General features: G+C 46.6%; 1 protein-coding gene across 2 annotated transcripts in view; it reads left to right on the plus strand.

Annotated features, from left to right (window-relative positions):
• NAALADL2 (N-acetylated alpha-linked acidic dipeptidase like 2) overlaps positions 1-26705 on the plus strand; it is a 1211675-nt gene that overhangs the window by 1124820 nt on the left and 60150 nt on the right. For both annotated transcript variants that reach the window (XM_084847509.1, XM_084847508.1), the window contains exons 12-13: positions 5310-5403; positions 24884-25082. In XM_084847509.1, coding sequence (XP_084703635.1) covers positions 5310-5403; positions 24884-25082 — 293 coding nt within the window. The remainder of the gene's footprint in view (positions 1-5309; positions 5404-24883; positions 25083-26705) is intronic.

Genomic DNA, 26705 nt, shown 5'->3' on the forward strand with positions numbered 1-26705 from the left:
AACAACACAGCACAAAATACATAAACTCCATAATGAGCAGTTTGCTTAAACCCCAGACGCTCATAAAAATGGGCAGGTTTATTTATTATACAGGAGTTGGTGGTCTAAAGCTATATAGGGCTTTATAGGTTGACACCAGCACTTTGGATTTTGCCCAGAAATGTAGAGTAAACCAGTGTAACCTTTAAAACTGGTGAGATGTGTTCCACATAACCCATGTTAGTCATTGTTTTTCTGAGATGTTTTGAAAGGCAGCTCCATGCACAACCCATTCCATTAGTCCAGGGTGGATGTTTCTAGAATGTGGATAACCAGGCTACATATAATAAAGTGGCACAGACTTTAAATCAGTAGTTTTCAAGTGCTGCGATGCATCTTTACAACTAGGGATGGACCAATCTGTTAAATCTGATTTCATTCAGTTTCTCATTTTTCCAACATTAAGTTTGTTCCATGCCATTACTTTGGAATTCCCCTTCCCCCCAAAAAAAACTCAGTACAAAAATTGATACATATTTTTGTGCATGTTTCTCCAAATATAAGTGATTTACCCAAATATATAGCATTTTTTGCACTCTTTCCCCTAATGTACACATTTTTGTGTACACTTTTTTCCTCTTACATGTATGCTTGTGCACACCATTTATTTGCAAACTGTGTGGCAAAATTCTGGAAAGTGTGAATATCTCTGTATAACTGTGTTCTGGTTCATGCACAGGTTTTGGGAAGTGTGAATTTGATACATTCATATTAAAATGCAACCCAAATTAATTTATCACCTACATACAGCTGGATGGGATTGACCATACCAAAGTTGGGTCATACCTGCAGACCATCTTTTGGAAAAGAGAGGCAAAATTTGGCCACAGAGAGAGAATGAGAGAGAAAAGAAAACAGATAGCAGGCTTCAAGCTTTAATCAGCTTAAATGGTAGATTAATCAAATGTATTTGGTTGATGAATTTGTAGAAGCCAATTTTAACCAGTGAGGCCAACTGTTAATCAATAAGGCTACAAGGTAATGCACACTTTCTATCATTTTGGTTCTGGTGTATTGGTTCTGGGGATGAAAATAAAATATTTCTAGCATTTCCTTCCAACATTGAGAGGTAGTTTTTGTTTATTAAATAGTAAAGTGTCTTATGCTTCAGTACCTTTGGGTAATATGCATTTAAAAATAATAATTGATTAATAAGTGAAAATCCAGAACATGAATCAAGTACAATTCTTTAGTCAGTTCACATGAGAAACCTGATGAAGTTAGTAATGGTAAAGGTAAAAAATAATGCAAAAGTGAAAACATTCCAAGACTAGGATTAATGGTGGATAGTAGATCTGGCCAACTTGAAGGGTGCAGTTTTAAACAAAATGATCACTTTGTCCAATGATTCCTTTGAACCTGAGTGTTCTGCTGTGATATGGACTACTGCTGTGCGAAAACTGTCTTCCAATTTCTTTTGAATATTCTCATTCAAATTTATAGAAGAGAAATTGCTTTCAAAAAGAAATTCAAAGAAGAAAATTTTGGAGAAATTGTCATAGGTTGGGTTCAGTGTTCTTGGGAGTATCTTACTTATGAGGTGATCAAAGACCATGTGTGAGTGTCCTGTCTTTCATTGTACAATCATCTATCGAGCAGCCTGTAACCTCCTTGGCTTCCCACACTTCAATTATAGCCCTGGGGAAAACATCATGAGGTATTTCCCTCCATGGGGCTTTTTTGGATCAGAAAGCGCAGACAGCCTGGGAGGCTACAAAGTGAATAGAGAGATGTAGAACAGAAAGAAAAAGCACACACTGCCCTCTTGGTCACCACCAAATAGGGATGTACGAAAGTCACTTACCTTTGACGAAATTTGCTTCGCGGTGGGGGGGAGGCACTCTGTCCCTCCCCCTGAAATTCTGGATGGGGGGAGGCGCCCCGTCCCTCCCGCCGCGAATCCCGGCCGGCCGGGAACGCAAATGGTGGCGGCTGTAGCCACTGCCGTTTGCATCCCTGCAGTCAGCCGTGATAGGCTATGTAAATGTTTATGTAGCCTATCACGGCTGAGTGAAAAACAAAACAAAACCGCGTGTACGCAAATGGTGGCACCTATGGGCGCCGCCATTTGTGTTCCTTATTTTGGCACGTGTAGTCTACGTAAACATTTACGTAGACTAAGACGACGAAAATAAGGGGAACGCAAATAGCGTAGATGCAAATAGCGTAGATGCTAGAATTTCTCCCCGAAACTTCGGGGGGCCGAGTGCCAACACATTCGGTCCTCCAAAGGTTGTTCGGGGACAACTTCTCCACCCCCCCGCCCCCCGCCCCCCCCGGATGGGACTTACCTTTCACGAATGTCCCTCCCGGTGGCGGGTCCCGGCAGTGGTTCGGCAGGTCTTCATCAGGGGTGGGGGCGGCAGCCAGTCTTTTGACTGGCTGCCGCCACCGCCATTACAAGCAAAGTAAAAAAAAAAAAACGCCCCTGTTATAGGCGACGTGACAATTAACGTAGCCTATCACAGCTAGATTTGCAAAGTCAGCCGTGATAGGCTACGTTAATCGTCACGTAGCCTATCACGGGTGACTTAAAAAACAAACAAAAAAAGCGTGTACGGCTAATGGCGGCCCCCATAGGGAGCCGCCATTTGCGTTTATTTGGTCCCTGTAGTCTACGTAAAGATTTACGTAGACTACGGCGAAAATAAGGACAACACAAATAGCGTTGCCCTTATTTTCGCCGTAGTCTACGTAAATCTTTACGTAGACTACAGCTACCAAATAAGGAACGCGAATGGCGGCTCCCCATGGGGGCCGCCATTTGCGTACGCACTTTTTTTTTTTTTAAGTCACCCGTGATAGGCTACGTGACGATTAATGTAGCCTATCATGGCTGACTTTGCAGATCTAGCTGTGATAGGCTATGTTAATCGTCACGTAGCCTATCTTGGGGCTTTTTTTTTTTTACTTTTCTTTTGAAGTTCGCGGCCGGGGAGACAGGGCGCTTCTCCCCAGCCTGAATTTCGGCCGGGTGAGGAGGGAAGCCTCCCCCCGAGCCTGAACTTTGGGGGGAGCAGCGAAGTGCCTCCCCCTCGCCACGAAGCAAGCTGCAAGACCAGGTGAGTGACTTTTCGTGCACCCCATAGGCTACGTAAACATTTACGTAACCTATCACGGTATTTTTTGAAAATCTAGATGTGATAGGCTACGTAAATCTTTACGTAGCCTATCACTTTTTTGTTTACTGTAAATGGCAGCAGCGGCAGCCAGTCGGAAGACCGGCTGCTGCCGCCGCCACCGCCGAACTGCCGCCGGAGCCGCCGCTGCCAGGGAGATTTGCCAAAGGTAAGTACTGTCCCGCAGGGGGGCGGGGGGGCAGACCATTTTGCCACCAATTTTGGGGGGCCGAATGCGCTGGCATTCGGCCTCCCTGAGATTTGTGGCGAAATTCTCTGACATCCCTACCACCAAATTTCCTCCACCATTTTTGTAATGGCTAGGGATATTGTGGGAGTCTAAGAAGGGGGTGGAGTGCAATGGACTCCCCACCCCCCATCAGCCTCTCTGATCCTGTTTGCTGAGGATTTTTGCATAAAATTGGCAACTCGAGGTTTCATGGATATGTAATGTTACATAAATGGCAGCTGTGAAGGGGCATTTATGCAACATTACATGTGTGAATGGTCCATTTATGCCTGTAATGTTCTGTAAATGGCTCCTTTAAAGCTGCCATTTACATAATATTACATATTCAGAAAACCCTGAGCTGCCATTTTTACACAAAATGGCAGCTCACTAATAGAATGGGTTGCCCAGCAGTGCTTGCTGGGAGGTTGTCGGGCGCTCCAGCAGCTCACGCAGAGAGCAGGGGCAGGTGGTGGCAACTTGGTGAGTGCCCAGTGAAACCAGATGGAGAGGAGTCTGTCCATCCCTAGTGGTGGCCACCCCCCCTAGGGATGTACAGACTGTGTAAAGTCTGCTCCATCTGTGTTTTGTGGATTGTCAGGTGCATTTTGTTCTGTTGACTGCCCACAGACAGATGCAATTTTTTTTTCATCATGCAGAAAAATGTGCAAATAATTACATAAGTATTTATGTAAGTATTTACATAATTTACCTCAGTATGTAATAATTAGCGTATTGTCTCCATTCCATCCAACGTAGCAATGTGTGAACTCACCACCTTCCAGGTTCTCCAGACGCCACCCATCCCCTGCCCCTGCTTGCCAGTCCCCTGGACCACACTTAAGCTACTCCCATGCTCGGTGAGCAGCCCACACTCACCCCAGCGGCCTCATCGAGCTCCATGGTCACCATTTTTTTATAAAAATAAAATGGTGATTGCAAAAATGTGCATGCCTTTGTATGTACAAAAATGCACATTTTGTGAATGTGCATATTCTGATGTGTGAAATGCACATTTTGTGAAGGTGCATATGTGTGTGTGCACAAAATGCACATTTTTAAAAAAATATGCATTTTTGCACATATGTGAATATGCACATTCGCAAAATGCGGATTTTTGCATGTGTGCAAATATGCACATTTTTGCGATCGCCATTTTATTTCTCAAAAAATGGCAACCATGAAGCTTGATGAGGCCACCAGTGGGCAAGGGGAGAGCTGGGGCAGGGGCTCAGCAAGTGGGGCTTGTAGGTGTGGGCAGGGATGGTTCTGCCAGATTCCTGGACTGAATCGGGCACCCACACCATCCCTAATTCAACCTTTCCTCAGCAGAAATGTACATATTTTCCTTCTAATTTATATACATAAATTTCGGGAAAGCAAAAAAAAAATAATCCAGAGGTTCACAGACTCCACACGGCCTGAGGATGGCACTCTGCAGCAGATTCCCCAGGTTGGATTCTTAGAAAACCGAGCTCATTTTAGTCCATCTCAAATTTCTCCAGCATCCCTACTCCCCGCCACACCCACACACAGAATGCCTTGGAATGACACTAGGTAGAGGGCATAGTGAAGGATGTAAAATGGTGGCCAGGTTGCCAAGACATTTGATTATGTTGCCACTTGCAGTGGCAGCACAAAAATCCAAAAACCCTGAGGAAAAAGGAGCTGTGTTACAGCCACTGCTAATTATGAGCTCTAATTCTAAGAAACTTTTGTGAGAATTTCTCCTCCCACTGGGGAAATTTGGTGAAAATTCCCTGCCTACAAATAGGGTGGAGAATTTCAAGAGGACATCTGTGCACAGCTCTGATGTGGACTACAAGGGTAGTATTTGTTCACACTATGGTGCTCCCTCTATTGAATTAAATAAAATGTGTTAGAACTCATTTGATCACTTTTGATTTTCTTTTTCTTTCCAGCTCACAGGAGAAGTTATTTTGCAAATTGCCAACAACCCCGTTTTGCCCTTTAATACCCTGGATATTGCATTAGAAGTTCAGAAGAGCCTCCAAGGTAATTTATGCCATGGTCCAAATTTTATTAGTCTTGATATTTTGTTGTTGTATGTCTGTATATGTTTGGTAAATTAAGCTTTGTTTTTAACTTAGTTAATAGAAGCATAAATGGCTTACACATCTGAGTACAACGTTTTCAATTAATGATAAACACAATTTGAGGGACAAGCTGCACGATTTTATTCTTCCATGCAGTACAGCCACAAATAGGGAGGGTGGGGGAGGAACGGGGCATTGAACTCCATGGTTCTTGTAGGCTGTGTAATTTTCCCATTTTGAAAACTGGCCATCTTGCTTATTTATTGTCACAGTTCACATTGGCAGCAGTTCAGTCTGACTCACCTCTCTTCTTGCAGCCGCTAGGAAGCTGGATAATTTAATGCCGAATAATTTGCTCAAGTTGATTTATCAGCCAGTTCTTGAAGGCTGTGTGTTAGAAATGACTGACCTTGATCTGTGTATTTGGGTGAGGGGAGGGAAGAACAGTCCTTCTCAGCAATGGCAAATACAGATGGCCAGGCCCTGGGAAGCAATACAGCTGCCTGGCTGGTCACTGTTGTGTTCAGAGCTCTGGAACTCCTTGAAATTGGACTCAGACTATGCTTAATAGATATAGAGTTGAGTTCTATAGTTCCATGCTTTCAGACAGTCAGCCACAGGCAGACTGCCATTCTTCATTCCAAAATCGCCATTGCCCTGATAGTCCAGTGTAAGTCCAGGGGTGGACTAGACTGTGATTGACTTGGAGCATTCTGAAATCCTGGTTTCAATCAAGGCTTACATCTGCCACAAACATTACAGTCACAATCAACTAGGGATGTCGTGGGAGTCCGATAGCGGAGGGGAGTCTGGTGGATTCCCCCCTGCTTGGCTTCCCAGATCGCTCTCGCAAAGCCACCGCACACTTACTGGCCCATTTGCCAAGTGCTGCACAGTCCATGAGTGCCTGGCTGCTGCCTGTCCCCTCACCAAGCTGCCATTTTTTGTAAATCTGGAAGCTCAGATTTTTCCATAACAGTAATATTGCATAAGTGGTGGCTGTAAAGGGGCCATTTAAACAACATTACAGGCATAAATGGTCTCTGCACGTCTATAACGTTGCATAAATGGCCCCTTTCTGGCCACCATTTACACAATATTACTTTAACGGAAAAACCCGAGCCACCATTTTTACACAAAATGGTGGCTCGCTAAGGGGACAGGCAGCCACTGGGTGCTTGCCAGGCACTCGCCAGGCCATCCAGTGGTTTGTGCAGCAGTGGGCAAGGGTGGGCAGTGGGGGCATTTCGGTGAGTGCGTAGCAAGGACAGACTGAGGTGAATCGGTTCATCCCTGCCATCAACAATATTTAGACCAGCATTGCTCAATGGAATATTCAAGAGGACCAGTCTTACTCCTATGGCTTCCAGCTTGAAACCTGACCATTTATGGATGGTCTGGTCTATCATCATGTGGATCCATGCAATTTGGTCCATCTACATGTGGGCTGGAGGACACCAAAATACTGGGATATATGAAGCTGCCTTCTACTTAATCAGACCACAAAACCCTTTAAGCTGGAAATGGCAGAGATATAACATGGGATTTTGTGCATGTGGATAGTGTGCCTTAATGCCAAGCAATGTCTCTTCCCCTTATTGGGGTCACAGTAGAATTATGGATGTCTGATTTTCATTTTGTGTTCTATTTCTATGGATTCTGTTTCTATAAGACAACTCGACCTTATTAGACTGTGTGCATGTGTGTAATCAACACTTAGGGGGTATTTACACAAAAAACAAACAACAGAAATTATATATATATATATATATATATATATATATATATACGGAAGTAAAACAATATAGATGAGCTGAAATTATATGGACAAGATATAATAATTATATAAGATCGTACATTTCAATTTATCTTAAAGCAAGGATGCAAACTAGACATCAGTACATCATTTCTACAAAATTCAAGAAATGGTGTCCCATTCTCAGGAAAATTATCCCACTTTTGATATCTTTCTTGTTTTTTATATAAGGAGTCCACGAATTCCCACGTTTGTGTGAATGTTTATTGAAGCATATCTATCATTGCTTAGGATGTCCATCGCTCGGAAATCCAGCCCTCTTGGGGGTCGCTGGGTTCCGTGGTGTGCCCAGCTTAGCTTGTGTTTGTGACCTGAGCCATGTTTTCCCTGAATACCCAGGACTTTTTACTTTTTAAAAAAGATTACCAAATAGACATTTGCACAAATTGCAGCCACAATTTGCGGAAATTATACAAATTGTGGCTAAAGTTTGTACAGATTTAGCAAATTGCTGCTGCAGTTTATGCAAATGTCTATTTCTGTATTTAAAAACAAAACGAAGTGGAAAATCTACCAGCTGGCCCAACCTGCTGTAGGCATAGTCTGTCCAGCTGGTGGAAGATGGAACAAAATCCAAGGGGCGGGGAACCAATGAAAGCTCCTCGAGCTCCGCCCCTGAACCAGATTCCTCTGATATTCCTACCATTTTTCTACATGAGCCAGGTAGAAGGACCAGAATAATTAATTATTCAAAATACTGCTTATTCTACTCAAACACTGCTTCTGATTGGCTCCATCAAATCCCACAAGTTCTGGATAATAGGTGCATAGATACAGGGAAATAGGTGTCAATAAATATCCTTAAGCATAATGTATAATGCATCTACTATGTTTTTCTTCATCGCAGTGGGGTTGAGCCTCAGTTGGGCCTCCCTGGATATCAGTGTCCCAGTTAAGTATACCCTCCCCCCACTACCACCCTCTGAATATATGACTCAAGTGGTCTGAGTTTTTCGTGCATTTATACAAGTTCTTGGGACAATTTTACAAACCTTGCCAATATGAGATCAGACCAAAAGAAAAAAAAGAAAAAAAAGAGCAAACCCCGTAATGAAACTGATCTTGGACACATGGGAGACATAGGGGCCATAGGAGATTTCATTAAACAAAATTGCAAAGTTAACGGAACTGAGAAAGCTTATCTTTCTGGCATTAGTGTCATGAAAATAATTCCCCTTCCCTTGAAATGAAGCGACTGAAACTAATGAATTAGCCAAAGCTATGGAAAATGCCAGATTAAATCAACAAGGTCTGTTATACGCTCGAAAATAAAGCTTAGTGGCAGGTATCTGGGGATTGGTGGACAGGAAAGCAATGAGACACACTTTCTAATGACAACCATTTCCTGCATGAAAGGTTGTGTTTATATCCCATAGTAAGACTAGATCCTGCACACATGAACACACCCCGTGCAATCTATGAACGCAACCCTGATTGAACTTAGGAAGTGGCCTGTTACTGAATCAGATCTTTGTTCCATCTAGCTCAGTATCATCTACACTGATTGGCAGCCAGTTTGTAGAGACCAATTCATCCATTCCTAATTCACACAATTGAGGCTGGTGGCTGCCATGCCAGTGGGGTGGTGAATCTGCTCTGGGTTTCAGTCAGAACCAGTCAGAACTCTAAAGGAGCTATCCAAGGTACGGAGTACCTTGGATAGCTCCTTTTGAGTTCAGAGTGGTTCTGACTGAAACCCAGAGCAGATTCACCACCCCACTGGCATCAGAGAGCCACCAGCCTCCACCGAGTACACAAAGTCACAGATATCTGCATACTACACAGTCCAACCCATCCTCTGCCATCCTTTTTCATGCTGCTGAACCTATTGGGATTGTGGTTAGGGATGGCACAGGCTTCCATCTTGGTCCTGGAATCTGGTAAACTGCCCGCACCCCTGAGCTGCTCCCGCCAAGCCCCTGCACCTGCTCAACCCCCTCCCCCCTTGCTCACTGAGCTCCCTGCACTCACCTCTGCCCCATCTTCCTCTTCCACGATCACCATGTTTTCAAAAACATGGCTATCGCAGTACTGTGCACATAGGCATATACACAGAATTGCACCATGAATCTTGTGAACATGGGAGATTCATGGCGCCATTTTGTGTATAAGTCTATGTGTGCGGTATTGTGATTGCCATGTTCTTTCAAAACATAGTGATCATGGAAGAGGAGGATGGGGCCCAGGTAAGTGCTTGGTGAGTGGCCATGGGGCTCAAGCACAGGTCTGGGGGTGCGTGGGGCAGGGGTTGGACAGGCACCCGGAGAACCTGGATGGGGGGTACCCATCCATCCCTAATTGTGGCCAGGAATCTTGGTTTCCCCCTAGATTTTGATCATATGCAAATGATGGTACAATTCTCACCATGCCAGTGGGCACTACAGAAGATCACACACATGCACACCCTGGACAAATTGTCATGTCCATTAAATCACAACATAGATCTATTCAAATTTATTTCCCTCGTGGCTGAACTTTTGAAATTCAAGGTTTGGATCCCAGAATGTCAGTGGAGTTATTTAGCAATCTAGACAGATGCATTGTTAGTGTCTTTAAAAAAAAGTTAGCAAACCTATGGCTATATTAACCTCAGGAAATGACTAGTATTGATGTAAGAGCAGTAGCAGTCATATTATCATAGTATGCTGGACTTTGCTGACTTGAAGTGACAGGAAGAAGCATGATTTATCCCTTGAATAAACACAGTGGCTGAAACTGGTAGGGCCTGTCCTTTGGAAGTGCTTGCTAGTATTATTTTAAACATCTTTAGACAGTACTCCTAAGGAGGAAAAGGAGGGGAAATTACAAATGTTATTTTACTCAAGGGGAAACAGTAACACTTTTATTATCTTACATTTTCAGTCCTTTATGCAACCTTCTCCAATTTGGATCAGGATGAATAATCTCAACTCTTTATTTTAAGTTGTTAAATAAATACAATTGGAGATAACAAAAAAAGGGGGCTCTTGGAAGATGCGTACTGCTGATTGCTGAATTATTCGGCTGATCTTTCATTTTGTATGCTGCATGTAACCAGATTTTATTCAAAGTCATGTTATGCCGGATGGATATTTATTCAACAGACTTGGATTGAATGCAATAACATTTCTCTGCGTAACAAATTGCTCTTAGAATGGGCACCAGTGGATTTTTAACACTTGTAAATTGTGCTTCTGTCCTTGAGCATCTACGTACTCAAGCTGGCTTGTTTGCTAGAGTGTAATTGGGGTAGCCATGACATGAGTAAAATATTTCACAGCTAATATAGCTAAAGGAGAGGAAGGGATACCTGTCCTGTGTTAGCAAGTGTCCTTTTTCACTGGGATGTATGCCTAAGTGGGATCTTTCAACACTGAACACTGAGTATCCCCAAGCTTAGTCCCTTAAGGGTTGAGGGTATCTGGAGATTAAAGTCATCGTTGCTTAACCCAGAATTTGGGAAGAGCCACTTAACTGCAGCAAATTAAAGACAATCAAAAAGTAGTACTCATAACAGCTTAGAGAACTCAGTCCCCACACAGGTGGCTGTGATGTTTGCCAGTTCAGGTGATTTTTATGAAAGATCAGATACATCCATGCAAGGCAGGTCTTTCAGTGGAGACAAGCAATGATAGACAGAACAGAAACCCTCATATTTAAAGGCAGAGCACCTCTCGGTAGGGATGCTGGAGAAATTCGAGATGGACAACAATGAACTCAGATTTCTGAGAATCGGTCCTGTGGAATACACTGTGGCGTGACCACTTCAGGGCACACAGAGTCTGTGGATTTCTGGATGAATTTTTTTTTTTAACTTTCCAGGAATTTATGCATATAAATTAGTAGGAAAATACATAAGTTTCTGCTGAGAAAACTGAATGGAATGGGGGACAATACACTAAATGTTATGTAGTAATGTAAATTATATAAATACTTACATAAATACTTAGGTAATTATTTGCATATTTTTCCGCACAATGAATAAAAAAAAAATTGCATCCATCTATGGGCAGACAATGGAACAAAAGGCATCTGACGATCTGTGAAAGACAGATGGAGCGGATTTTACACAGTCTGTACATCCCTACCTCTTGCTACCTGAAATGATGCTGTGAACTGGCAAAAAGAGATTGCAGATATTGTCACTGTGCCCATCTTCTAAGATTCTTGATAGGGTGGAAGGATGCCAGCTGGCCACTGTCAGAAGATAGAATACTGAGCAAGATAAACCACTAATCTTACCCAGGATGACAGGGCTTTTATTCATAAGTCCAGATAATGTATCCTACTAAGAAGATGAGGTAAGTGGATACAATACTCCAAACATCAGACAAAAGCAATAAGCATTGGTCCCAAGACATGGTCTGAAGGCACATGATGAGGCAGCCACATTGCTGAAGCTAAGCAGGTCTGGGTCTGGTCAGTCCTTGGAGGGGAGACCACCTGGGAAACACATGTAGCCACCTTGAGTTCCACAGTGGAAGAAAGGTGGGATAAAAATGTAATAAGAAATAAAGAGTTAAATCTCATTCATTCAAACTAATGGTTCTAATTATTAATTCAGACACATTGTAAGAATTAAGACAAACACATTAAAGAAATGTCTTGGTGCAATTGACTAGCAGGTGTGGTGAGTAGGGATGTACGAAAGTTCCACCATGGATCTTGGGGAGGCCAAATGCCAGCACATTCGGCCCCCTGAAATCGGTGGTGGAACGACCCCCCACCCCCCGCCCCCCTGGGACGGGACTTACCTTAGGTGGATCTTCCTGGCAGCGGCAGCGGCTCTGGTGGCGGCTCCGGCGGCAGGGCGGTGGCGGCGGCGGCCAGTCTTCCGACTGGCTGCCGCCACTGCCATTTCCAGGTTAAAAAAAATAGTGATAGGCTATGTAAAGATTTTTGGGATGTACGAAAGTCCCTTACCTGAACCTGAAGCTTGATTCGCGGTGGGGGGGAGGCGCTCCATCCCTCCCCCCGAAATTCTGGCCAGGGGGGAGGTACCTCATCCCTCCCCGCTGAAATTCTGGCCGGGGGGGGAGGCTCCCCATCCCTCCCTGCCAAAATTCTGGCCAGGGGGGAGGTGCCCCATCCCTCCGGCCGCGAATCCTCCTGTTCTGTCGGGACGCAAATGGCGGCAGCTGTAGCCGCCGCTGTTTGCGTCCCTGCAGTCAGCCATGATAGGCTACGTAAATGTTTACGTAGACTACACGTGCGAAAATAAGGAACTGTTTTACATAGACTACATGTGCCAAAATAAGCCCATGGGCACCGCCATTTGCGTATGCGCAGTTTTTTTTTCCCACTCAGTCGTGATAGGCTACGTAAACATTTCCGTAGCCTATCACGGTGTTTCTTAAAAATCTAGCTGTGATAGGCTACGTAAATCTTTACGTAGCCTATCACATTTGTTTTGTTTAGTTTTTTTTAACTTGGAAATGGCAGCGGCAGCAGCTGGTCGGAAGACCGGCTGCTGCAGCCGCCGCCGCACCGCCGCTGCACCACCGCCGGAGCTGCCGCCGCCAGGGACATTCGGATAAGGTAAGTTCTGTCCCGGGGGGGCGGGGGGCAGACCGTTTCTCCACCAATTTCAGGGGCCCGAATGCGCTGGCATTCGGCCTCCCCGAGATTCGTGGAGAAATTCTCTGACATCCCTAAAAGATTTATGTAGCCTATCATGGCTAGATTTAAAAAAACACCGTGATAGGCTATGTAAATGTTTACGTAGCCTATGACGGCTGATTAAAAACAGCAACAACAATGCGCATACGCAAATGGCGGTGGCCATGGGTGCCGCCATTAGCGTTCCTTATTTTGGCACGTCTTAGTCTACGTAAACATTTATGTAGACTAAGACGGCAAAAATAAGGGGAACGCAAATAGCGTAGCAACTACGCTATTTGCGTTCCCCTTATTTTCGCTGTCTTAGTCTACGTAAATGTTTATGTAGACTAAGAAGTGCCAAAATAAGGAACGCAAATGGCGGCGCCCATGGCCGCCGCCATTTGCGTACGCGCGTTTGTTTGTTTTTAAATCAGCCGTGATAAGCTACGTAAACATTTACGTAGCCTATCACGGCTGACTGCAGGGACGCAAACAGCACCATTTGCATCCCTGCTGGCGGAGCCGGCTGGCGGCTCTGCAGAATCCCTGCGGAGCGGAGCCAGCTGGCCAGGATTCCGGGGGGAGGGATGGAACCCCTCCCCCCCAGCATCAGCATAATCCGCAGAAAGGTAAGTACCTTTTGTACATCCCCAGTGGTGAGGAGAGAAGCAGTCCCAGCATTGGGGAGAAGGAGGGGAGAGATGGGTGTGAGGAATGGCAGGAGATGGGAAGGAGGCTGGTAGCTGAGCTTGTGAGCAAAGAGAGCCACAGGCAAGTTACTTATTGTACCCCTGGAGACACACAAACCTGGTGAAGACTGAAGAGATAGGAAAGGGAGCAGGGAAAAGCTCACTGGATTCTTCAGGAAATGGGGTTGGGGAATAATGAAGGATGGGGGTCTAGCAAGCTACTGGACTCGCAGGGGAGAGGTTAATAAAGGAGGAGTGTTACCAAGCCATATCTGCACGGTTTGGGGTTCAATGAATCTTGAGGTGCCTCTTCAGTAACAAAAGAGAGAAAAGGGGGAAGGGGGTTTCACAAGATTCATCTTGTGAGAAAGAGTGAGACTTCTTCAGATCAAAGTTGTAGCTCCTGGTCAGTCAGGGTGCAAAAGGGACAACAAAAAAATTGGAGGGTGGGTTTTGGCTAGGGATGTTAGAGAATTCTGCCACAGACTCCAGTGAGGCCAGATTCTTTAGAATCCGTCCCCTGGAGTCCATGGCGGAATGGAGCAGTCCCCCCTGCCACCCCGCGAAATTTTCCCGGGATGGACCCTACCTGGTGTCAGCCAGTCTGGTCCATCTGCTGCCCTGGTCTGTGGCCACCATTTGCCTCCCTGCATTAGCCGTGATAGGCTACATAAGTATTTACTTAGCCTATCATGTAGTGATGACAGAGAATTCTGCCACGGATTCCAGTGAGTTCCAGTGGATTGAGGAATCCATGGCAGCACGGCCTCCTGCCCCCCACCCCCCCCGCAGAATCCCCCCGGGATGGCACTTACCTGGGGTGGATGCGACGGATTCGGTGGTGGCGGTGGTTCCAGCGGCGGCGGCTCCGGCAGCTCCGGTGGCTGGTCTCCTGGCTGGCCGCGGCTGGGCTGCTGCCGCTGCCATTGCCGTCCTTCCAGCCGTGATAGGCTACATAAGAATTTACATAGCCTATCACGGCTGGGCAAAACAAACAAACAAACAAACAAACTCAGTGTATGCAAATGGCGGCGGCTACAGCGGCCACCATTTGCGTTCCCTATTTTTCGCCAATTTATCTTATGTAAATATTTATGCAAGATAAAATGGCGGAAAAAAGGGTAACGCAAATAGCGTAGTGGATGCTATTTGCGTTCCTTTATTTTTTGCCGTTCTAGCCTACGTAAATATTTATAAATATTCCATAAATCGGTGAAAAATAGGGAACGCAAATGGCGGCCGCAGTAGCCGCTGCCATTTGCGTACGCTGGGTTGTTTTTTGTTTTGTTTTTGCCCAGCCATGATAGGCTACGTAAAGACTTACGTAGCCTATCATGGCTGTCTGGCTGGATGCAAATGGCGGCCGCTACAGCGGCCGCCATTTGCATGTGCACCAGCCTGTCCGTGGCCGGAAATCCGGCTGTGGACGGCCCTGGCCGGCTGCTCTGCGGAGCTGCCGCGGAGCAGAGCTGGCTGTCGAGGATTCCTGGGGGGAGGACCGGATCGCATAGTGGGCACCATTTGCATCCCTGCTATTTGCTGTGATAAGCTATGTAAATATATACGTAGCCTATCACGGCTAACGCAGGGATGCAAATGGTGCCTGCTACACCAGATGCCATTTGTGGCTGTAGCGCAGCAATGGACGGATGTCCAGCTGTAGACGGGCCTGGCCAGTGGCTCTGTGGACTCATCATGGAGCAGAAGCGGCTGGGGAGGATTCTGGGGGGAGGGACGGATCGACTCCCCCCCAGTGGACGCCCCCACCTAGAACAGGATAAGTAATCTGCCCATCCCTAGTTTTGGCTGTGCTTTACTCACAGTCCTTCTTGCCCATCTTGGAATGGTTTCCAGGTTTTCAGTCTCCCTCTTAAAATGTGGTTTCTAAAAGTGAACACAGTACTCCAAACAAGAGCAAACAGGAACATTTAGCAGTGCTCATTCCAGCAGAAATACAGTGTATTGTAAGGGTGGGGAGGGGAGGGGTGTGTGTGAATCAAACTTGTATCCTTAGTAGAGATGCATCAAATATTTCTCCATTTATCTTTTTTTTTAAAAAAAAGTAGAAATGATAGTTTTAGGGAGCAATCCTATGGCTGCTAGACAGCGGCTAGATGGCCATAGGATATCTTGTTTTCTGGGGACTGACCTTGGAGCCCACAATCTGAGGTCGGTTCCCAGAGAACTGACTTCCCCACATTTCCGCGCTGCCTCGGAGGCATCACGGAACAGCCACGTCCTCCGCACTCACAAGAGGAGCACGGGAAGGCTGAAAAGGGGTGTGTCTGGGGGCGTTCCAGGGTGGGGAGGGAGGAAATTCCTGTACAACACATCCAATGTGTCATACAGCAGCCTTCTCCCCCACTCAGCCCTCCCGCATCTAAGCAGCCGCAATCGGCTGTCTAGCCGACAATGCAGGGTGGGAGGAACGCGGAGGGAATGATTCCCTCCGTGCTTCTCCTGCCCCGCTTTGGATAGGTGGTCGCTTCCGAGTTTGGAGGCGGCCGCCTATATGGATAGGATTGTGCTCTTAAAGGAGTAGATTTTTCTTCTTGAGAAACCAATTGGGGGTGAATATTCACATTTTTCTGTCCTATTCAATGCCAATTATTTAAATTAGGTCTTGGATCACCTTGGCAGATGGTTTAACAAATTGTTTTTTAGATATATGTTGTCTGTGTTATCGTTTATATGGTTGTATGTAAATGCTTTTCTTTTTGTATTTCGTATAATGTGTTTTCATGGTTTTTTTTTTTTTGAACCTCCCAGAGAGTTTCGAATATGGGGCGGTATAGAATGTAGGGGTGCATGACAGTCACTTACCTGGTCTCGCAGCTTGCTTAGCGGTGGGGGGGAGGTGCTTCGCTGCTCCCCCCGAAGTTCAGGCTGGGGGGGGAGGCTTCCCTCCTCGCCTGGCCGAAACTCAGGCCGGGGGGGAGGCTTCCCTCCTTGCCCAGCCGAAATTCAGGCCGTGGGGGAGGCTTCCCGCCTCGCCCAGCCGAAATTCAGGCCGGGGAGGAGGTGCCTCGCCTCGCCCGGCCGCGAAATAAAATTCATGTAGCCTATCACGGGGGCGTTCTTTTTTTTTTACTTTTCTTGGAATGGTAGCGGCAGCAGCCGGTCGAAAGACCGGCTGCCGCCCCTGCCCCTAACAAACACCTGCCGAACCGCCGCCGGGACCCGCCGCCGGGACCCGGGACCCGCCGGGGGGTGGGGGGCAGGGGGGGGTGGAGAATTTCTCCCCGAAACTACTTCGGGGGGCCGAATACATTGGCACTCGGCCCCCCAAAGTTTCAGGGAGAAATTCTCCCCCATCCCTATGAAATGTAATGTAATGTAATTAGGGATGGCAGAGAATTCCACCAAGGATCTTGGTGAGGCCTGGGGTGGATCTTCCGGGTGGCGGCTGCGGCTCCAGCGGCGGCTCCGGCGGCGCCGGCTGGTCTTCTGACCGGCTGCCGCTGCAACCATTTGCAGACTTGTATTTTGTTTTGTTTTTTTCAAGACATGATAGGCTACGTAAAGATTTATGTAGCCTATCATGGCTGGGTAAAAAACAAAAACAAAAAAATGTGTTGGCAAATGGCGGCAGCTACGGCCGCCGCCATTTGCATTCCTTCTTTTTGGTGTCTTAGTCAAAGTAAATACTTACATAGACTAAGACAGTGAAAATAAGGGGAATGCAAATAGTGTAGTGGGTGCTATTTGCGTCCCTTTTTGATTCGCCGTTTTAGCCTATGTAAATATTTACGTAGGCTAAAACGGTGAATCAAAAAGGGATGCCAATAGCGCCTGCTACACTATTTGCATTCCCCTTTATTTTTGCCATAATAGTCTACGTAAATATTTACGTAGACTAAGACAGCCAAAAATAAGGAACGCATAGCCGCCGCCATTTGCGCACGTGGTTTTGTTTTGTTTTTTACCCAGAGCCCTCCGCGGCCAGAAATCCGGCTGCGGACGGCTCTGGCCTGGGCCTGGCCGGCTGCTCCGCAAAGCCACCACGGAGCACAGCCAGCCATCGAGGATTCTGGGGGGGACGAACAGAGCGCCTCCCCCCCGTCGAGGATTCCAGGGAGAGGGACGGAACGCCTCCCCCCCATACCATAAACATAATCCGTGGAAAGGTAAGTACATTTCGTACATCCCTAAATGTAATGTAATGTAATGTAATGTAATGAATGAATCAATGAATGAATGATTTGCCCAGCAGTTGTTGTTCAGTGTGTTTTTTTCCCTTTGCTGCCCCTACTGTGGCCTCTCTTTCCTGGATTAGTGACATGGCTGTTTCCACCCTACCAAGCATCATACATAGGGATGGCGGAGAATTTCTCCCCGAAACTTCGGGGGGCCGAGCACCAACGTGTTCGGCCCCCCAAACAAGTTTCGGGGAGAAATTCTCCGCACCCCCCCGCCCCCCGCACCTCCCCCGGGACGGGACTTACCTTTGCCGAATGTCCCTCCCGGCGGCGGGTCTGGCCGGCGGATCGGCGGGTCTTCGTCAGGGGTGGGGGCGGCAGCCGGTCTTTCGCTATTTGCGTTGCCCTTATTTTCGCCGTAGTCTACGTAAACATTTACGTAGACTACAGCGACCAAATAAGGAACGCGAATGGCGGCTCCCTATGGGGGCCGCCATTTGCATATGCGCTTTTTTTTTTTTAAGTCACCCGTGATAGGCTACGTGGCGATTTACGTAGCCTATCACGGCTGACTTTGCAGATTTAGCCATGATAGGCTACGTTAATCGTCACGTAGCCTATCACGGGGGCATTTTTTAAAAAATGTTTAGTTCGCAGCTGGGCGAGGTGAGGCGCCTCCTCCCCGGCCTGAATTTCGCGGGGGAGCAACAAAGCGCCTCCCCCCCACCGCGGGAAATCTTCAAGGACAGGTAAGTGACTTTCGTCCACCCCTAATCATACATTGAATGAAATGATGTCAGGACTGTATGTGGTGAGGTGCTGAGATTGCAGAGGGCAAGTGAAAACCATGTAAGTGAGGGAAAAAATATTTTCAGGAAGAATGCTGAGAAATAACTCGAAAGGAAACTACTGAAAATATCCATTGGAAAACCTGTGACTAGCTTTGCCTTAGTTGTAACACTTAGATGGCAGCATTATATATTTCTGTTTCATTTATGTTGCTTAGAAATCTGTGGCAGAATCAATTCAAGTGTTTTGCAATGCATACTAGGTAAAAAACAAGAAAAGAAAATGTCTTCCTCTTCTTTTCTTCCAATCTGCATTCTTTTCTTATTTTCGTTCCCTTTGTCAAGGACAGAGAGAGAGAGAGAGAGAGAGAGAGAGAACACCTTCAAGGAATTATGCAGCATGAAACTGATTCAGGAAGACACTGCTGCTACTAAAAACTGTTTGCGTCAAATTCTTATTATATCTTCTTTATTCAGAACAGCAGGAGGTAGTCTTGTGTATATTTAGGTCAACATATATATTTCTTTTCAGTTTCATTATCACAGCAATATGTTCTAGTTGGCTGCTGATGCTTATTAGTGCAAGGGAGACAGTCCTGTAGAAGGAAGAGATTATTAAAGAAAACGGTAAAGAATGGATTTTTTTCAGGCTTTGTTTTTTTACACAACAGTGTTTTTTGCTAATCAGCCTCACTGTCTCTGGAAGAACCACGCTGCAATTTGGCTTCTTTAGGGTGATAGCACAATCCTGTGCATGTCTACTCAGAAGTAAGTAGAATTGACTCAATTGGACTTACTCTCAAGTAATTGTGAATCAAATTGCAGCATAATTCATTCAAACATGCTTTGGGACAGATGATAAAGCTGCTTAGTAGGCTGTTCAGGCTTCTGAAATATAGATAATACTTCCCTTTCATTCTCTCTCTCTTTCTCTCTCTCTCTCTCTCATTTCCTCCCTCCCTCTGTTGCTTTTCTTCTCTCATCTATAAGCAACAAAGCCCATGTTTCCACATGGAAGGAGAAGGGAGGAGTGGCTTACCCACATTTTTCTAGGAGCCAGTTTTGGTCCGGGCAGGGCTCCACGAGGGTGTGCATTGCCTCATTTTAAGTCTCTTCACACAACATGCTTCCTGGGGGAGGGGGGTGAAGTGAATGTCATGTAAGTGGCAGGGGCAGCTCCACCAATGAGATAGGCTTCCCCCCACTCCAGGCTGTCTCCCCCTTTCTCCGTAATGGAGAGGGGAAGTACTTACTTCCTATGTGTGCATTTGGCAGACAAGCTTCTAAAGGAGCCCCAAGCTTCCTAAAGTATTATTATTATTATTATTATTATTATTATTATTTCTTTATATCCCACTTTTTCCCCCAATACTGGGACTCAAGGCAGCTTTACAAAATTTAAAAAAACTTTTAGAGTTAAAACTTATAAATAGAAATATACAAAAGTTAAAAATATAATTAAATCATCAATAATATTAAAATTGTATAAAATTTTAGAATTTCAAAAAGCCAACAACAATATGAACAATGGTATCAATCCATCATATTCTCACTGGAACAAACCATCTATCCCCAAAAGCCTGCTGGAATGAAAAGGTTTTTGCCTGCCTGTGGAAACATACCGAGGAGGGTGCCACTCTTGACTCCCAGGGAAGGGAGTTCCAGAGCCTTGGGGTAGCCACCGAGAAGGCCCTCTCCTGTGTTCCAACCAGTTAAACCTGTGATTGTGGCAGGACTGCGAGAAGGGCCTCCCCTGAAGATCTCAGGGCTAGGGATGGCGGAGAATTTCTCCCCGAAACTTCGGGGGGCCGAGCGCCAATGTGTTCGGCCCCCCGAACAAGTTTCGGGGAGAAATTCTCCTCACCCCCCCACCCCCCGCACCCCCCCCGGGACGGAACTTACCTTTGGCGAATGTCCCTCCCAGCGGCGGGTCCGGCCGGCGGTTCGGCGGGTCTTCGTCCTGGGCGGGGGCGGCAGCCAATCTTTTGACCGGCTGCCACCGCTGCCATTGCAATAAAAGAAAAAAAAACCGCCCCCGTGATAGGCTACGTGACGATTAACGTAGCCTATCATGGCTAGATTTGCAAAGTCAGCCGTGATAGGCTACGTCAATCGTCACGTAGCCCATCATGGGTGACTTAAAAAAAAAAAAAAAAGCGCATACGGATAATGGTGCGTACGCAAATGGCTCCCTATGGGGGCCGCCATTAGCCGTACGCGCATTTTTTTTTTTAAAGTCACCCGTGATAGGCTACGTGACGATTGACGTAGCCTATCACGGCTGACTTTGCAGATCTAGCCGTGATAGGCTACGTTAATCATCACACAGCCTATCACGGGGGCATTTTTTTTTTAAACTTTCGAGTTCGCGGCTGGGCGAGGCAGGAAGCCTCCTCCCCGGCCTGAATTTCGGCCGGACGAGGCGGGAAGCCTCCCCCCCGGCCTGAATTTCGGCCGGGCGAGGCGGGAAGCCTCCCCCCCCGGCCTGAACTTCACGGGGGGAGCAGCAAAGCGCCTCCCCCCCACCGTGAACAAGCTTCAACGACAGGTAAGTCACTTTCGTCCACCCCTACTTAGGGCACTAGTGAGCTCATAGGGGAGAATATGGACTTTCAGATAACCTGGACCCGAGCTGTATAGGGCTTTATAGGTCATGGCCAGCACTTTGAATTGTGCCTGGAAACAGACTGGGAGTAGGGATGGCGGAGAATTTCTCCACGAATCTCCAGGAGGCCGAATGCCAATGCATTCGGCCCCCCGAAATTGGTGGGGAAATTCTCCACCACCCCTCCGCCACCCCCCCCCCGGGATAGGACTTACCTCCCTCGAATGTCCCTCTCGGTGGCGGGTCCCGGTGGCGTTTCGGTGGCATTTCAGCAGTGGCGGGGGCGGCGGCCGGTCTTCTGACCGGCTGCCACCGCCGCCATTTCCCCGTAAAGTTAAAAAAACAACAACGTGATAGGCTACGTGACGATTTACATAGCCTATCATGGCAAGATTTTCAAAGTCACCTGTGATAGGCTACGTAAATTTTTACGTAGCCTATCATGGCTGACTTTGGAGAAAAAAAGAAAAAAGTGTGTACGTACGCAAATAGTGTTGCCCTTATTTTCACTGTAGTCTACGTAAATCTTTACGTAGACTACCCATGCCCAAATAAGGAACGCAAATGGCGGCGCCCATGGGCGCCGCTATTTGCGTACGCGCTTTTTTTTTTCAAAGTCAGCCGTGATAGGCTACGTAAAGATTTACTTAGCCTATCACGGCTGACTGAAAATCTAGCCGTGATAGGCTACGTAAATCGTTACGTAGCCTATCATGTTTTTATTTTTCTGTTTACTTTTTTATTTTGCGGCCGGGGAGACGGGGCACTCTCCCCCGGCCTGAATTTCAGCCGGGAGGGGCGGGGCGCCTCCTCCCCGCCAAGAATTTCAGGGGGAGAAACGGAGCGCCTCCCCCCCCCACCGAAAACAGCTGCAGGACCAGGTAAGGGACTTTTGTCCATCCTTAACTGGGAGCCAGTGAAGCTGTTTTAACAGGGGAGTTGTATGCTCCCTGTAACCAGCCCCAGTCAGCAGTCTGGCAGCAGCTCGTTGGACCAGGTGAAGTTTCTGAACACTCTTCAAAGGCAGCCCTGCATAGAGCACATTACAGTAATCCAAACAGGATGTAACTAACGCATGTGTCACTGTGGCCAAGTCAGACATCTCAAGGAATGTGCGCAGCTGGCACACTAGCTTTAACTATGCAAATGCACTTCTGGCCACCGCTGAAACCTGGGCATCCAGGCTCAGGGTTCAATCCAGAAGTACACCCAAGCTGTGAACCTGTGTCTTCAGGGGAAGTGTAACACCATCCAGCACAAACTGAATCCCTGTTCCCTGATCTATCTTTTGATTGACCAGGAGCACCTCTGTCTTGTCCGGATTAAGCATCAGTTTGTTTGCCCTCATCCAGTCCATTACCACTGACAGACACCAATTCAGCACACCAACAGCTTCCTTGGAATTAGATGGAAAGGAAAAGTAGAGTTGGATGTCATCAGCGTACTGGTGACACCAACCCCCTAAACTTCTGACAACTTCTCCCAGTGGTTTCATGTATATGTTAAATAGCATGGGGGACAAAATTGATCCCTGAGGAACTCCACAGGCCAATGGCAAGGGAGTCAAACTGAGTCCCCCAGGACCACCTTCTGGGGCTGCCCCTCCAAGAAGTAATGGAGCCACTGCAAAACAGTGCCTCCAAGTCGCATCCCAGCGAGGCAGCCCAGAAGGATACCATGGTTGATGGTATCGAAAGCCGCTGAGAGGTCCAGCAGAACCAACAGGGACACACTCCCCCATCTAGTTCCCGGCGTAGGTCATCCACCAAGGCAACCAAAGCTGTCTATCCCATAATCAGGTCTGAAGCCAGATTGAAATGGGTCTAGATAATCTGTCTCATCCAGGAATGCCTGGAGCTGGGAGGCCACTACACACTCCAATATCTTGCCCAGAAATGGAATATTGGAGACTGGCCAATAATTATCCAATATGGTGGGGTTCAGGGAGGGCTTTTTTATCAGAGGTCTCACCACCACCTCCTTCAGGCAGGTTGGAACTCTGCCTTGACTAAGGGAGGAATTAACCACTCCGCTTATCTCCTCAGAAGCCAGTCTACCTCTGGCTGCTTTTATTAGCCAGGAAGGGCAAGGATCAAGGTTGGGGCATACAGCAACTATATCATGGAGAACCTGACTTAAGGAAAGTAATTGGTCTTTAAGCAGTCTCAGGAAATCTGTTTTTTCCCTGATAAGCTCCAGGGTGGATACTGGATGGCCACGGCGTCATGTATCCCTAACGACCTCAACACACAGCCAGCTCGGAGCAAATCACTAGTGGAAACAGGCCCAAAGAGCCTTGTGGCACATTAAAAATTAATACACTGATTATGGCATAAGCTTTTTCCAAGCTACAGTCCACTTCATCTGATGTATGAAGTGTTATCCTTGAAGATACAGGTATATAAACCTGTGTGTGTGTGTGTGTGTGTGTGTGTAGGATTGTAAACAGCGAGTTCAGAGGGAAATGAAATGCTGAAAATACAGACAGTAATAATTACTTTATTAACAGTAGGTAGGGATGTACGAAAGTCACCTTTTCGAAGGGTGAAGGGTGACATTTGTGGTGGGGGGGAGGCGCTCCGTCCCTCCCCCCGAAATTCTCTCCAGCTGGCTCTGCTCCACAGACATCCAGCTGCTGGGCAGCCTGCGGGGATGCAGATGGCGGCTGCCATAGCTGCCGCCATTTGCGTCCCTGTATTTTGCTGTGATAGGCTACGTAAATATTTATATAGCCTATCACGGCAAAAAACAAACCAACAGTGGACGCAAATGGCGGCGGCTACGGCGGCCGCCATTTGCATTCCCTTTTTTTGCCATTTTAGCCTGTGGCCTCTGGCCCTACACCTGGCAGCATAGCTCCTCTAGATGGGCCCATCTAGAGGAGCCACGCTGCCTGGTGCAGGGCCAGAGGCCACAGGATGCAAAAAATCCTGGCCAATATTTTGTCAATTGTTTTGTCAATAGGTGAGGGTTCTTCTTTGATATTCAGAGACAATGGACACACCAATGGGTGAATGAAAAAAGGTAATTAGCTAAAATAGGCTAATACAAAAAAACTGCAAGACAAGTTGTATGGGCACATCTGGAGGGGAAAAAATGCAGAGGGGGACAGAGAAGTGAAAATCACCTTCATCACTCCTCCTGCCCTCTTGGCAGAAACCCACCAGGGCATAGGATACTTGGAAGCCTCTGAAATCAGGCATTTCCTTCTAACGGGCAGCAATCCCATAGGATTGCACCATAAAAGTGATATTATACCACCATGAGTGAGTGACTCAATCCTAGGGATGTACCAGTTGGGAAAACCCAAGCACACCAAAGTTCTCTGAATTCTACGCCAAAGCTCATTTCGACTCGAGTCCGTATCAGATTGCAAGCTTTAGTGTGTGTGTTTTTTGCTTTCTGCATGAAAATCTGTGTATATTTCTGTGTATATTTTTCCAAATGTACACATCCATTGTGCACATTTTTGAAATGTACTCATTTTGAAATATGTGCATGTTTTAAATGTACACATTCTTTCCCCATGATTAAAGCATATCGGTGCACATTTTTGTACTCATTTTGACATGGACACATTTTGGAAATGTATGCACGCTGTCGAATGTATATTGCTTTGGTCTGCAAATCACATTGCAAGCTCAGAAATGTATGGACTTCGACCACAGATTGTGTCTGAGTCCATGTTAGGTCTGGAAAGTGTGAACTGGGTAAAATCCGGATCAGAAATGAACTTAAATGGACTTCTCATACATCCTTAGTCAACCCATCAGTAGGACTAAACATTTTTTTTATATAATGTCTTTCTCTTTATGCTATCAGATAACCACCTAAATGTTGACCATTTGCTGACAATGGCCTATGCTTTGAGGGAGAGTGCCCAGTTGTTCCAGTCGGATGAAATGCGTCCAGCTAATGACCCAAAGGAAAGAGCTCCCACCCGTATCAGAATGCTGAATGATGTCCTACAGAGCCTTGAGAAAAACTTCTTAGTTCCACAAGTTCCTCCAGGATTTTACAGGTAGAAAATGTTCTTCGTTCATTTACACCAACCAGTATGACAATTTTCCTTGCTTTGCCTTTCATAGCTGTCTTTCTATGCTTATGTATCTCAGCAAGTTTGTAAGATGAAAGTTCTTTTTTTTTTACTTGTTTTCTAAATAGCAATAAGCCTTTCAGCAAAATTAAATCAAATTAAATCCATGCCAAAGAAAGCGGCATGATTAGAATGCACCTTTCAGTGCAATCTTGTGGATATCTACTCAGAAGTAAGTCCCATTAAGTTCAATGAGGTTTACTCCCAGGTAAGTGGATACAGAATTACAGGTGATGTAACATTTCTGTTAAAACATCAATGCTAACCAGATATGTTGCACTAAATAGGTCCAAGACTGAACAAGATAAGAATTGTCATACTGGACCTATCCAAATGTTCATCACATCCCTCCAGCTGTGGCTTATCAGATACTGGATAGGCAGCTCATATGAAGGGCACAATTTGTGATTTACCTTTGATTAGCTGCTTGGAGCATCATTCAAGGCAGGGATGGGCAACTTACAAGGATGGGTCCCTAGACCCAGTCAGGGGCTGCCCCCTGCCCTCAGTGTACTGCTGAATTTTTGGCTGAAATTTAGTGATGTGCTGACAGAAGAAAAATAGCCCCCTTTTAAAACAAAAAGCTGTGGCTTGTTGCCAGAATTTGACAGTGTATTGGTGGCGGGGGGAAAGGGGCTATTTCATTCTTTTAAGGGGCTATTTTTCCCACCACTTCACCACTGAATTTCAGTGGCGGCGTGGCAGCGGGGGGCACAAAAAATACTGGGAGAGGCATGCATACCATGGGACATGTCTTGCCCACCCCTGATTGAAGGAAAAAGGGAGAGTTCAAATTTGTCAAATAAGAAATTATTGAAAAACTCATCATTACTGTTTGTCCCTAGCAACCACTTCTGAGTAGGGATGGATGCATGCCCCCCCATCTGGGTTCTCTGGGCACCTACTGAGCCCCTGCCCCCACTTGTGCACCCCTGGACACCATGGTCCACCTCCCTGCCCCCCACTCGCTGAGCCACCCTCACTCACTGACTCATCCGCAAGCGCCATTTTGTGGAAGAAAATGGTGATCATGAATATGCTCTAGTTTTATGCAAAATGGCGCAATGAATAGCCCATATACTCAAGATTAGAGGCGTAAGTGGGCCAGATGGTCCCAGGTGAGTGCAGGTAGCTCAGTGAGCTGGGGAAGGGTCGAGCGGGGGCAGGGGCTCGGTGGGTGTGGCTCAGGGTTGTGGGTGTGGGAGGATGTCTGCTGGACTACCAGACCCAGTCGGGCACCCGCACCATCTACTTCTGAGTTATATTGGTCGTGAACATGGAGAACCCATTTAGCTCTCATTGTTAATTGTCATTGTTAAAAACAGAAGTTCTCAAACCTATCTTCCCTATTTTGCCTTTTGGAGAGTTGGAGGGGGGACACATTGCAGGCCTGGGGAGTGGGGTAACCATTCCTAGGACTCCTGCACCCTCCCTTTGGCTGGTGGACACCTTTTTTTGTTTTCTTTTGTTTTTGTTTTCCTGGAGCATTCTTTGGAAATGGTGGCCAGCAGCCCAAGGTGCCAGTGGAAACATCAATGAGTTTTGCCC

This window comes from Heloderma suspectum, chromosome 3, assembly GCF_057233095.1.
Source record: "Heloderma suspectum isolate Gila_16-S chromosome 3, 16-S_ref, whole genome shotgun sequence".
Lineage (NCBI taxonomy): Eukaryota > Metazoa > Chordata > Lepidosauria > Squamata > Helodermatidae > Heloderma > Heloderma suspectum.